The sequence below is a fragment of the Macrobrachium nipponense genome, chromosome 31 (genome assembly GCF_015104395.2).
Source record: "Macrobrachium nipponense isolate FS-2020 chromosome 31, ASM1510439v2, whole genome shotgun sequence".
Classification (NCBI taxonomy): Eukaryota; Metazoa; Arthropoda; class Malacostraca; order Decapoda; family Palaemonidae; genus Macrobrachium; species Macrobrachium nipponense.
The window spans coordinates 65,386,809-65,399,835 of NC_061093.1; the positions used below are offsets into that span (position 1 = coordinate 65,386,809).

At 42.0% G+C, this 13,027-nt stretch overlaps 1 protein-coding gene across 2 annotated transcripts in view; it reads right to left on the reverse strand.

Moving 5' to 3' along the window:
- The window catches only part of LOC135207053 (serine/threonine-protein kinase PRP4 homolog), a 92,711-nt gene extending 80,496 nt beyond the window's left edge, over positions 1–12,215 (reverse strand). Inside the window, exon 1 of one of the 2 annotated variants that reach the window (XM_064238688.1) lies at positions 6,659–12,215. In XM_064238688.1, coding sequence (XP_064094758.1) covers positions 6,659–10,292 — 3,634 coding nt within the window. In that variant the 5' untranslated portion in view covers positions 10,293–12,215. The remainder of the gene's footprint in view (positions 1–6,658) is intronic. The other variant, XM_064238687.1, reaches the window with a different exon arrangement.
- Positions 12,216–13,027: the final 812 nt, after the last annotated feature.

Sequence of the window (13,027 nt, forward strand, 5' to 3'; positions counted from 1 at the left end):
TTTTGCTATACTAGTTTGCAATCGTGTACGCGAATACCTGACCACGCTCGCTCATCACAAAGGAGCGTTGCATCAGCAACAGCAGCTGCAGCAGCAGGAGCATGTGGGAATCCTGCAGCGGGAATCCTGCAGTGGGAATCCGGCCGAGAGAGAGAGAGAGAGAGAAAGCATCCCCCCAACCGTAACTCTGGCGTTTATCTCCAGCGATGCACAAAATAAACAAGCCCAACTTTTCCGCGTAAAATAAACAGATTGTTCAAACTTTCAACTTCTATTTCCGTAGGTTTTCGGAGTTAGGGAGTTTGTTTCAGTTGATTTTTACACTCCAAGTTGATGTGAAACACCAAAGAGGAGGATTCTTCTTTTTTCCTCTTCTTCCTCTTCTTCTTCTCTTTTTCGCCCCGCGAGGAAATTAGTGTCTGCCAGTTTCCGTTGGTTCGCTCGGTCATTGGTTTTCTCTCTCTCTCTCTCTCTCTCTCTCTCTCTCTCCAGATATTAATCCTAACAATGTTATTTCGTTTCATTCCTTCGGTTGAGCTGTTTTGCAGGTTTTTCATAAAAGGACTCGGTTTTAGTTTTATGTAAAAGAAAACTGTTGAGATGGCTTTGTCTGACCGTCCGGCCTCAGTTCTTAAAAGCCACTGAGGCTAAAGAGCTGCAAATTAACATGTTGATCATCCACTCTCCAATCAGTAAACATACCAAATTGCAGCCCTTTAGCATCAGATGTTTTGATTTTATCTAGCCAATAACACAGGCCACCTGTGGCTGAAAGTTTCATGGGCCCTTGATGCATTATACGCTGTACAGAAAACTGGAATTCTCCGGCGCACTTTTTAGTTGTTTACTTGGGTAAAGAGTTCAAATTAATGTCCATTAAATAGTTTAAAATAGTTATCTATACTAATGGTATCATTAGGAGTATTAGTATTTAAATTTGTAAAACTTTTTGAAAACCTGAGTAAAATCAATGACGTCTATTTAAAGTTCCTCAGAATTGAATACTAAGTTGTGCATAGAAATAAACAGTACGATTAAACAGACGTGCATTAAAATTATTTCCAAACTAAACGCCAGTTTCAATTTCTGTCACAAATACTCGCACTAAAACAAATGTCAAATGTCCTAAGATAACAGAAAATAGAGCTTTCAGAAAATAGCGAGGCCACGTACTAGACAATGAATAAAAAGAGAAATAGAAAGAAACTTTTCTTCATTAATTAAGCGAAAAGAAGAAATTAAATACTTGACTCGTTCCTCTGTTGCCCTAACATATGTCCTTACTTTACCGAAGCGATTCCGACAATCAACAAACATACCTTGAGTGATACAATCTTGCATTTTATTTATTTGACATGACTAGATACTCTGACCTTCACTTGGAGTCACGTCAAGATGCTTAGAGCTAACTTTAGCACAATGGGAAACACGTGTAACTGAAGTAACCTTCAAATTCCTTCATAGTTCTCAAAGTGAACTGGGTATGATTCAGTCGTGCGGAACCACTCGAACGTAATATCAGAGGCAAGCTCTCGCAGAATATAATGTGCCTAGGAAAAACAAATAATAGTGATACGAAAAAGTGGGGAAGTATATGTTCAAAATGCTATTAGGATCAACAACAAAAAATCACATAAATGCAACAAGTGTGCAAAAACTAGACTCGGAAATAGAATTCATTGAAGTCAGGACTGTACCAAAAGGGCAGGTAACTAAGCTCTGAAAAGTTTATAACCTGCCGGCCAAAGGTGATCTGATAGATCGCTGAGCGCAATTGATTTAGGATGCTACTATATAAGTTACAGTAAACGGTCTACGAAACAAATAATGCGAAATAACGCTAAAACAACCTTAAGGGACGCGTCGACGCCATTAGGCCCCATTATAAGGTAAATGACTCTTTCTACCTTCTGATTGACGGGATTTGCTTCATTTTTATCACTCATTCTACAACTACTAATGAAAATTCTCTCGTGGGGAAATTTAGAAATTCGAACTTTAGGTTCATTTTTTTCCTGTTGAAAAAAATCATGAAGTCACTTTTCAAAAATGATGTGCAGGATAACAAGTTTCACTCATTAACATTTCATACCGTTCCCTAATGCAACCGCAGTCAACCATTTTATGTAATTCAGAAGTACATTTGTTTTCATATGTTCATAGGTATCCATCTTCGATCTAAGAAAATGGAATGAACAACTTCCCTGATAACGTCTGAGGAACCGAAAAATTGTACAGTCACCCAAAAAAGTATTGCAACATAATTCAAAACTTCTCGGACAACAGCTTATAATAGTGACATCTGTCTTAAGCAAACGCATGAAACAACAACAACCACAGGGATGACTGGTGCGTCAGAGAAATTAACCCCCCCCCCCCCTTTCCCTTAATCCAATTTTTATTTCTCTATCATTATCATAATTCCTTTATTTCTCTCTTCATTATTATTATAATCCATCAGTATCCATTTGGTGTTATCAGATTTTCTCCCTGTAGTACTCCACTAATTATTTATGTATGGAGACAAAATTCTCTCAATTTACTCCAATAAGAATTGAATGGATGACTAGTAATAGTTTTTATTTGACTCTTTTACCTTACCATCATGAGTGAAATAAGTCAAAACTTTTCGTTATATTTCATAATACGGATTTTTTATGCGCCATTCTTTTTTATATGGTTAACCACATGATCAATAACCAAAATCAAATAAGAAAAGCACATTTCCTTGTACATATCAAATGAATAAATTGTTGTTAGGTGAACGAAAACTTCTGCAACATGTTGCAAAACATTCTTGAGTGACTGTACCATGAAATAGATGAGAACTACAGCTACGTCCAACAAGTCTAGCAAGCTAATGAGTCTAAGTGCTTCACTTTCAGAACCTGCCATACTACGTGTCAACAGTTTATCCGATCTTGCCAAAGGAAGATGATAAATAAAAACTGTAGATTTGATGGTCGCATCTATATCTTAGCAAAGGGTCTTACTCACCCCCCATTTAACTCTCCTTTCCTTTGAAACGGAGCTAAATAAAGGCATTAGCTTGACCCGACCAGTGTCTTCTTAAAAGAAGAAGAAGAAGAAGAAGAAACTATGGTACCTGGCTGAAAAACAAAGGTGCTCATTGCATATGTCTACCTTGGCCTTTGTTAAGGTTTTATTCTATCAGCCGCTGAAGAACTGTAATATTTCCTCTCTCTCTCTCTCTCTCTCTCTCTCTCTCTCTCTCTCTCTCTCTCCTTCTTTACCAGGAGGAACTTTTGATTGCAATTACAACGTCACCTTAAACAAAAGGATCCCACAACTCATTTACTCTCCTTTTGGATTTCCTTGATCACGTCTTCGCATCTTCTTTATTTTATTCCGTTTTTTTAAATAAAGGATGAGACCGCCATCTTTTTATTATTCCCGTGGATGAGATATTTGTGTGTCCTCGTGCGTGTTTGTGGGTGTCTGTCTGACGACGTCACAAGACTTTCATAATTAAAAAGGGTAATGGCTTGGGAATCGGGCGTGTTCCATCTGGTTCAGAAGATGAGAACTGCATTTTTTTCCTAACTCTCTATTATTCTATTATTTTCTCTCGCTTTGGTTTCCCCCTGTTCCTCGTCCTTCACGTTTTTCTTCTCTCCTTTTTTTTTTACCGGAGGTAACAAAGGGATATTATTTTTGTCCCCTCTTTGCGGTTACCTTAAGGGGAAAAACTTCCACCAGTTTTTCTCTCCTACTTTTATTTTTCGTCGGCTAAATTATTCTCCTCCTTTTTCCTCGCTTCCCTTTCTTGTGTCTGTCATTTGTTTGTCTCTTGATCCTTTTCTCTGGCCTTTTTCCAGGTTGCCTAAGTTCTTTATATATTGTCTCTGAATGTGGCTTCTGGATGTAAATTAATCATAACAATCAATTCATTGTCATGAGAGAATATTCTTTTATTACTTATACCAAAGCCAAATCTACAGATGTTAGGATAATGTTTATTATTGTTATGTACTTTTGATTATTTACATCTGAATCGTTCGGCATAGTCAGCTTATTCCTTATCATAATTGTGTATGCATTTCCAATACATACTGTGTACGTATCTGTATTTGTGTAGACGTAACAGGTTACAGGTTATATTGTTGAATATACATACATACATATACATCTTCAAATCCTCGATAGAATGTGATTGAAACTGGGATTTGGAAAAAGTACTTTAGGGGTTTATTTCTACATTCTCAAGTTCACACTGAATCCAAGAGAGGTTGACAAGACTTACTTATACAAAGGGAGGGCGGGGTTATAGTTTGTTAGTTTTAGCAGTGTTCTTTAAGCAATAAAAGACAAGGAAAGAGGCTCAAGAGCAGATGAAGAATGACCATAGTAATAACTTATTTTGTTTCTGGGCAATCTTAAATAGACATATATGTAATTTACTGGGTTATTTGCTAATTGAATGGTTAGGTATAATATAGCCCAACTGATACAGTCACAGATGCCGAAGTATATCTCTAGAATATATTCCTTAAATATGTTTCAAGGCTACTAATTTGATGTATATACCCGAAAGACGGCCAGGTGATATATTCTCCTCGATATCTCTCTTACAATATGTTTCCGAAATTGTCCCCCTGTAATATATTGTATGTACCTGTCAAATGAAATATATTTCGTAAATACATTTCAGGCAAATGAACTTTAGCCAGCAAAACGGCCCCGTGCCTCCCCCCCTCGATATCTTTCTTACAATATGTTTCGGAAATTGTCCCCTTGTAGTATATTGTAGAAACCTGTAGAATGGAATATACTTCGTAAATACATTCCAGGCAAATGAGCATTAGCCAGCATAACGCCCCCCCCCCCCTCCCCTCCAACCCCACCCACCCCCGGGTCCCGCTGATCTCCCCCCTGGGAGTGATCCGTCCCCAAAATCCTACTTGAGAGAGCGAGCAAATGTCCCTCACTTCCCCAACGCGTCTAATTTGCCGCTTATCTCCTGTGCTCATCCTTCGCCCCTTCTCGCCGTCGGAATGTCCGCGGGGTCTCTCTCTTTCACGTCTTTATTTAAAGAATAATTGAATTTCCCGGCCGTCCGACTCCCCTCTCCTCAGCGAGGACGCTCGCGGAGCCATTATCGATAGATGGCTGTTTAATTCCGAATCGAGGTACCTACACAGAAAGATAACTGCTTATGAATGGGAGAATGTAATTTCCCCCCTCCTTCGGATCCGATAAACGAGGGAAGGAGAGAGAGAGAGAGTGAGAGAGAGAGAGAGAGAGAGAGATAATGAAACGAGCTTTTAATGAGACTTTAATAAATGGACGATTGTGTCGAAGCTGGGGGTGTCCCTAATAGCCAAGACCAGCAAAGAGGAAAGCGACAGAGAGAGAGAGAGACAGACAGACAGACAGAGAGACAGAGAGACAGAGAGAGAAGGGGAGTTGTTTGGTCCGAACGAGATGAGGCGTCGCTTGTCAATGGATATTCTTGGAACCACTATTTCCAGAATTCTAAAAAAAAAAAAAACCTTGACTAATTTACCTCAGCGTTCGTAGGGATTCTTGGAATCATTATTCCTAAAGATTACAAAAGCACGGAATGTATTCCTCACTTTGCGCTAGAGATTCCCGAAACCATTGTTTCTAAAGATTCCAAAAGCACAGAATGTATTCCTCACTTTGCGCTAGAGATTCCCGAAACCATTGTTTCTGTGTCATGCGAAGAGTTCATTCATACTTTCTTAATTGCCAATTGGTTGCAGTTTGATGATGCTATTAAATGTAACTATGAAGGATTCGTGGGACCAATGTTTCAAAATGTCCTGAACGTCCCAGGAAACATGTTTTAGGATATATCTCGAACATCGGTGAGAGATGGTTGGATCTGGCTGGAATCTCTTAGCTTACCAAAGACACAGAGTAACATGAGACGTTGTTTTCGGATAATACTCTTCAATATATGTTATGTATCTGTGGTGACAATGTAGTGCTACTGTTAATTGGACAAATATTCGTCCTACGATTCAATCTTGGATTACCAATTTACGATCTTAAATCAGTCAGTCACTGGATTCTATTTACCTGTACAGACAACTTCGCAAATAAAGCATCTTTTCATGACATTTTATCACATTTTTCTGGGGACCAGTTCAACATTTTATCCAGCATATTCAAAGTTCCATGGCATGTTTTGGCAGTCTTTTTCATATTTTCGTTCGCCGTGTTTACCTCCATAAAAAGATAAACACGGCAACTTGTTTGCTTCATTCGATGCTTTTATTTGAAATTCGTATCATTTCATTCTTTATATTATCATTTCTCTGCTTTCCTCTTTTCTAACATTTGCATCAATTGTTTTTTATTTTACTTGGCTTGTTCCATAATAGTGGATGATTAATGATAATAGCAATCATTATAGTTATTGATATCAGTGTTCAAAAGGGGAAATCAGTGGAAATTCAGAGTAGACATTTTACTCCTGTCACTTTGTTTGTTTGTTTGTTTGTTCGTTTGTTTGTTTGTTTATTTACTTATTTTTTTATTTTTTTATTTTTTTACGAAAAATTTTACAGTGGAAAAACTCTCAGCCGATTCCTCCCTAATTCACTATGATAAAGTAGACGTTCCTTACATGTGATTTCCTTTAGCATCAGAAGATAATGAATGTACTTACCTGTGCAAATCTCCTCTTCACTCTTATTGTCAGTTGGCATCGTCTGGGTGGGTTGTGGAGTGCTTGGACTCGACCCATATCCAGAATCAGCTGATTGACAAGCACTCAATTTCGGGTCCTTCCCAGATCCTTGCGCTTTGGTCGTCCCGGACGGAGACTGCGAAGGACTGGGAGGTTTCTTCTGATCCTTCGACGACCGAGACTTAGGAGGCCTTCTTTGTCTTTCGGCCTTTCTCGCCCCTCCCTCTCCCTCCTCCTCCTCCTCCTCCTCGTCGGAGGACGAGGGAGAGCGGGATCTCTGCTTCTGACCATCCTTGTCACTTCCTTCCTTTTGTTGTTGTTGTTGCTGCGCGGCCGTCGGTGCCCCCGGCTTTCTGAATTTCTTGACCACCTTCAGCTCCGGGAGCTTCCCCGTGGGCTTGTTGTCGTTCTTGTCCTCCGGAGGAGCTTTCGGTTTCACTGGCTTCTTCAGCACATTCCTCGCCTGAAGGAACTGGTCCCCGTCCTTTGGAGGGACCAGTTGAGCTATGGGTCTCTTCCATAACTTCTTGTTCGGGTCCTCCGGTGTTGTGGGTTGCTGTTCGACATTCTCTTCGGCATCGGCAGGTGCGACGCCCAGACCTTTCTTGATGGGTCTCTTCAGAATCTTGCGCGCGTTCAAGAGCTCCACATTGCCTATCTTGTTCTCCTGTTGTGGCAGAGGCGGTCCCACTTGGCGGGGTCTCTTCAGAGCTTTTTTGCCCGCCATTGCACCGTTTGGCAGCTCCCCTTGTTTATCTTCCTTGTCTTCTGATTTATTTTCATCCTTGTTTACTTCTGCTATCTTGCTCTCTTTGCCTGTTTCGTCTTTGCATACTAAGGCCTCTTCGTCCGTGGATGATAATATGACGTCTTTGGTTTCAGATTCATTCTTACCGATGATCTCTTCTGGTTTGGACTCGGAGAGGGCTCGCGATGATGATTTCTTGAAAGTTGTTTTCTTCGTTAAACTTGTATCGTTTCTTTCACTATCCTTGGTCGCGTCGCTTGTTAAAGTTTCAACAACGACACTATTTCTCTCCGTTCCCACATCATCATCGATCACGACTTCGTCCTTTCTATTTGCCGCTTTATCCCGAACAACTTCGTCTTTCGCGATTAGAAGAGGGAAGGCTTTGTCGCCCGTGGGAGGAGGAGGAGGATTCTCCTCCTTCTTCCCAAACGTCTTCGGTTTGACAGCATTTTCATCTTTATTGCCTCGAGTGATCTCCTTCGCCGACTTCTTACTTGTCTTTAATTCAACAGAGAGATCGCTCGGAGACTTTTCCCCCAAGAGTTTCTCCTCCTTTTTCTCGTCAGGTAAAGATTTTTCGGGTCCGACGGACTTAATTTCTTTTCCGGCGATGGCGTTTTTAGGCTCCGCGCGAGATGTCGAATCAGGGTGGTGATCGGAAGTTTCGATGTCTTTCCCAGTCGCGGAAGTTTTGCTGCTGTTCTTTTTATTTATCCCGCCGCCAAGAGTGTCTGCCTCTCTCGCCTCCTTCAAATCAGGGGCTTTTTCCCCCGACGCCCCCGGTCTCTCGGGAGGTGCTGCGTCTGATGAAGGAGACCAAACCGGAGAGGAGACTTTTATCTCGGGATGGACCTCCTTCGCTGCCGCCCCCGCCTCCCCTCCAGCAGGTTCTTTCTTGACTTTCTTTTTTAGCTTGGGAATCTTCGAGATTGCTTTTTCTCCCTTTTCCTTGGCCCCTTCGCTCTCTGACTTGTTGTGTGTGTCCTTAGGGTTCGCCTCGCTTTTTTCGGTCGCTCCTTCTTTCTTCTTCTCTGGCGATTTGTCTTTCGCGTCAGTCTCCTTCGTCCTCTCCGTCTTGGTGGGCGGCGTTCTCGGGCGGGATTCATTCTCTTCGTCGGAAGTTAAGTTATTGTATACGAGACTGGGTGATAGGAGAGAGAGTCCGCTCTTCTTCTTGCTACTTTCTCTAGAAGGACGCTTTTCCTCTTTCAGAATTGCTGACGTTGTCTCTCTCTCCGTCGTCGACTTATCCTTAGACTTCTTAAGTTTGTGCGATTTATTTGTACCGAAAATAAGGTCAGCAGAAAGGACCGAGCTGTCATCTTTCGGGCTTGTTTTCTTCTTCGATGATACAGATGATGACGCCTTGACAGTTACGCCCCCTTCTTCGCCAACCTTGACAGTTACGCCTTCTTCCTTGACCAGTGAACTACTGCCATCATTCAGATTTTTAGATTTGCTGCTTTCCCCTCTGGATTTTTGACTGCCGCTTCTATGCTTCCTCTCCGAGCTCTTTTTCTTTCTCCCGGGACCCTTCGTGGACACTTGTTTCTTCACAAATCTTTTCAGCTGACCAACGATGGCTTTGCCTTCGTCAGAATGGTCGCCTGAGCTCTCGCCCTGTTTGTCATAGGTTTTGTCTTTCCAGGAGTCAGACGGGGTCTTGTCGCCTCGCACGAGCTCCTTCATCTCTTCGTCCGACTCGATGTCAACGTCGGGATGAAGAACAGCGGCGATGATGGCGTCTTTCACTTCCTCGAGGTTTTCCAGCTCTTTCTTCTTGGCGGCCATCGAGGTTGCCCGCAAGAGTCTGCAGGCAGCGGCGTCCGCGTCATCGAAAGAACTTTGTGGACTCATCGTGGCGCGCAATTCCGCCAGGGATTTCTTCCTCGGCTGAGTAGTTGCCGGAAGAAGTGTTTGCTCCCGCTGGGAACTATTTGCCGCACTTTCAGCAGAAGCAATCGAAGGAGAAGTTGCGATTGACGAGGGAGGCGGTGGGGGGAGGCTCCTCTCGCATGGTGGAGGGGTGGTTATGGATGAGGAGGGCGATACTGACAGCAATGTCGTCGAATCTTTACTCTCATTATCTTCGTAGAGACGCCTCCTAGGGACGTATTCGTAAGGGTCGGCCTTCTTCTCCTTGTCGGTGTATTTTTCAATGAGCCTCTGAGCTATGGTCTTGATGGTCTTGTCTTTCACCACAAATGGGTCTTCAGCTTCCAGTCTCTTTATGGTCAGTCGGACGACGTGCCTACTGTTTCTCGTCAGGGGGAGACTGTCTTCGCTGTTATGGAATCCGGGCGCGATTCTGGGCTTGACAGTTGTGTTGATGTCTCGTGTGTCTATTTCTCTCGGGCGGAAATCCCTCCCTCTGTTTACCTTGGCTAGGTACTGACTGGCAAAGACTGACACGCCCCCTGACTTACCGCAGAATTTGCGTTCCTCCACCCTGGGTTTTGGGGGGAGATAAGGACACCCCCGGCCCTTCTCATCGGGCAGGCTGAAATTCTTCAGAATGTTCGCAGTGTTTCCCGAGAAAAGAGTGGAGTTCGAACTGGACTTCTTGAGTCGGAGTTCGAGCAAGGTCTGACTCTCAGGAATGTTGTCCGACGATTTGTACCTGCCGACGTTGTAGTTTTTGCTCTTCGGCAACGAGATCTCGTCAGCTATGGGGAGTTTGGATTTGCCATAACCACCTGCTTTGTAGCCCGTGAGGGCAGCAGACGTAACAGATGTGTCGGCGATGCCGTATCTAGAGGCTACGGAGCAACTCGGAGTCGATGTCGTGATGTTGCTAGCGGTGTTCCTTGGGTAAGGGCGCACTGCGTAGGAGGTTTGGGTCAAGTAAGGTGAGACCGGCATTTTCAATGAATGAGGTTCACGTAGCGAATGATATACTAAGCCTGAGTTCGTTGGCAAGGTTCGCTATAATGTCAATCAGATCAACAAACTTATCAAGCTTATATAAACAAGCAAACAAGTAACAAATATTTTTTTCCGTGATTTACATAAGTATATATTACTTTTCTCGCACACCCAGGATTAATGTATCCTAAATCTAGTATCACAAAGAAAATAACTTCAACAAGAATATATCACATACTAATCCTCTTTTGTTTTTATCACACTAACAACGCAAAACGCTGGAGTGGCCACTTGTCCATGAGCTTGTATAATATTTTTCACAATCTAGAAACTCTTTATAGTTCTCCTATATCTACTTCTAATTCAGTTCACTTAGATTTCCACTCATTAATGCTTAGTTTTATTGCTTCTAACAGGTTAATAACAGAAATTATCAGGAGTTTTAATATTTTACTATCATATAACTTTTAAGGTAGGTCTTTGATCAATGCTACTTGACCAATTCATATGAGCAATCAGTTTCTTAAATATTTCCCTTTTAGCATAAAAATACGAATTTTATGCTTGGCAAGTTTAGCTTATCTTTCTGATAAAAAGATAACTTTTCTTTGAAAATATACTACTTATGGTAACTGAACTTTCCTTTGCTGAAAGTCGTTGATTTCTATAGGCTTTTATATTTATTTCCTATTTCTATGAACTTATGCTAATTAACAGTTACAAGACTAATAAGTACCAGCCTTATTTTGCTTGTATATTCTTCGTTTTCCTCTTATTCTATTTTATTCTTATTATAATATATGTTTCCTTTTGCCAGCACGGGGTATGAACTCTGATGATAATCGCGTAAGTTTATTCTCTATTATAACAGAGTTTCGTTTAAATTCGAGTTTATTTCGTATTATGCACTGTCTTTAGCTCCTTCTTCAACACTATCCTGCATAGCAGTCTTTTCATTCTTCCTTATTACGTTTACTCTTGGTATGCTATTTTCACATACAATTTTAATGGCAAATAATCGTCTTGTTTTGCTAAGGTTTCTCTTCTCGCTCTCTTTGTTGATTTTCCAGTGGCTGGTGATATTTGAGACCCAAGAGCCACCAAAATCTGTTAAAACCTTATTTTATCCTTTCTTTACATTAACAGATTTCTCTCCTCTTATAAGTCTTCTTTCTCTGTATCACTTTAAGTCGTCGTTTTTTTCTTATCGTTTCCCTTTTTATCGCAGTCGCTCACAAATACCACTTCCACTTCGCTCGTTTATTTTCGATAAGAAAGGGTAGACTTCGAAAAGAAGACCGCTTCGTTTCGCTTCACTCTTTTTCTAAGACGAGTTTTATCGTAGTTTAGCTTCGAGATTTAGTTTTATTTGTTTGCTAATGAATAATTTTCATTTCACAGTTTCGAGGAGATTTTGTGAAGCGTCTTTTAGATCCTTAGGAGTTGGGTTGATATTTAGATGTATCCGTCCACGTAATTTAGACTAGAAACCAGCCAGTTCACCTTACAATGGAGCGTACTCTTATAGGATCTTTAAGCTTCCTTTTGAACTTGTATTCTTATAGGATCTCTTAGGTTACTTTTCAACTTGTTTCTCTGTCACACCGTTTCCTTTCGCGTATTACACTTCACTGCATCGTGTGGGGAGTATCGTATTCCTTTGTGTGCATTTTTTTTTTAGATCCTTTTGAGCGTTTCACGTGCAATGTTCCCACACAACCAACGTCTCCACAGTGACTGTATAAAAGCCGTTCGCGTTATTTCTCGAGTGCCATCTCTCGTTCCCCGTGGCATCATCTACTCTCCCCCGAAACTCACTCTTCTCTGGGGGGGCATTTCGGAGCGACCCACAAACCCTTTAACTGCCCACTCAGTGGCATGGGGCAAGGCAGGTGGGTAGAGGGGGGTATGATGATGTCCGCCTACCCCTGGGGTGAGAGGGATGGGGCACGGCCGAGAAGTGCCAAGATGAGGAGGTTTGTGGTGCCATGGCGCTGCTATGTTGGAGTCACAGAGACACTGGGAGCTTCGGAAACATTGGAGGAGTGGGGGGGGGGGGGTGGGGGGGGGGTTAACAGCGTTGTGGGGGGTATGGGGGGAGTTTGTTATCTGGTTGGAAAGGGGGATAAATTACCCTGGTGCCAAAGGGAAAGCGTTGGTGTCAGGAGGAGTTTAAGCCAAGTTACGGTGCCAAAGGGAGAGACTGGTGGATGGGGAAAAAAGGGGATATAGACGAAGGAGATGCGAGAGAAGAATATGAGGATAACAACGGGAATGAGAGAGAGAGAGAGAGAGAGAGAGAGAGAGAGAGATTATCATGATGATGAGGGATCATGATGATCTCGGAATGCAGAAGAAGTGATAAAGGTGGTGGAAAAAAAAAACAGGGGGACTAACGAAGGAGATGCGAGAGATGAATATGAAGATAACAACGGGAATGAGATGAGAGAGAGAGAGAGAGAGAGAGAGATTATCATGATGAGGAGGGATCATGATGATCTCGGAATGCAGAAGAAGTTGTAAAGGTGGTGGAAGAAATTAGAAAAAGAAAAAAAAAACAGGCGACTAACGAGAGAACTCTGACCATGATAAAGTTGGAAGGGGTTTCTGGCACTTCTATTTAATAATGATATCATAGCAAGACAAAATGGCGATAGTAATGAAGGGAATGATAGGGAAATGGCGATAAGTCACGGGAAGTATGAGAGGAAAAACTGATTACGTATAGAGTA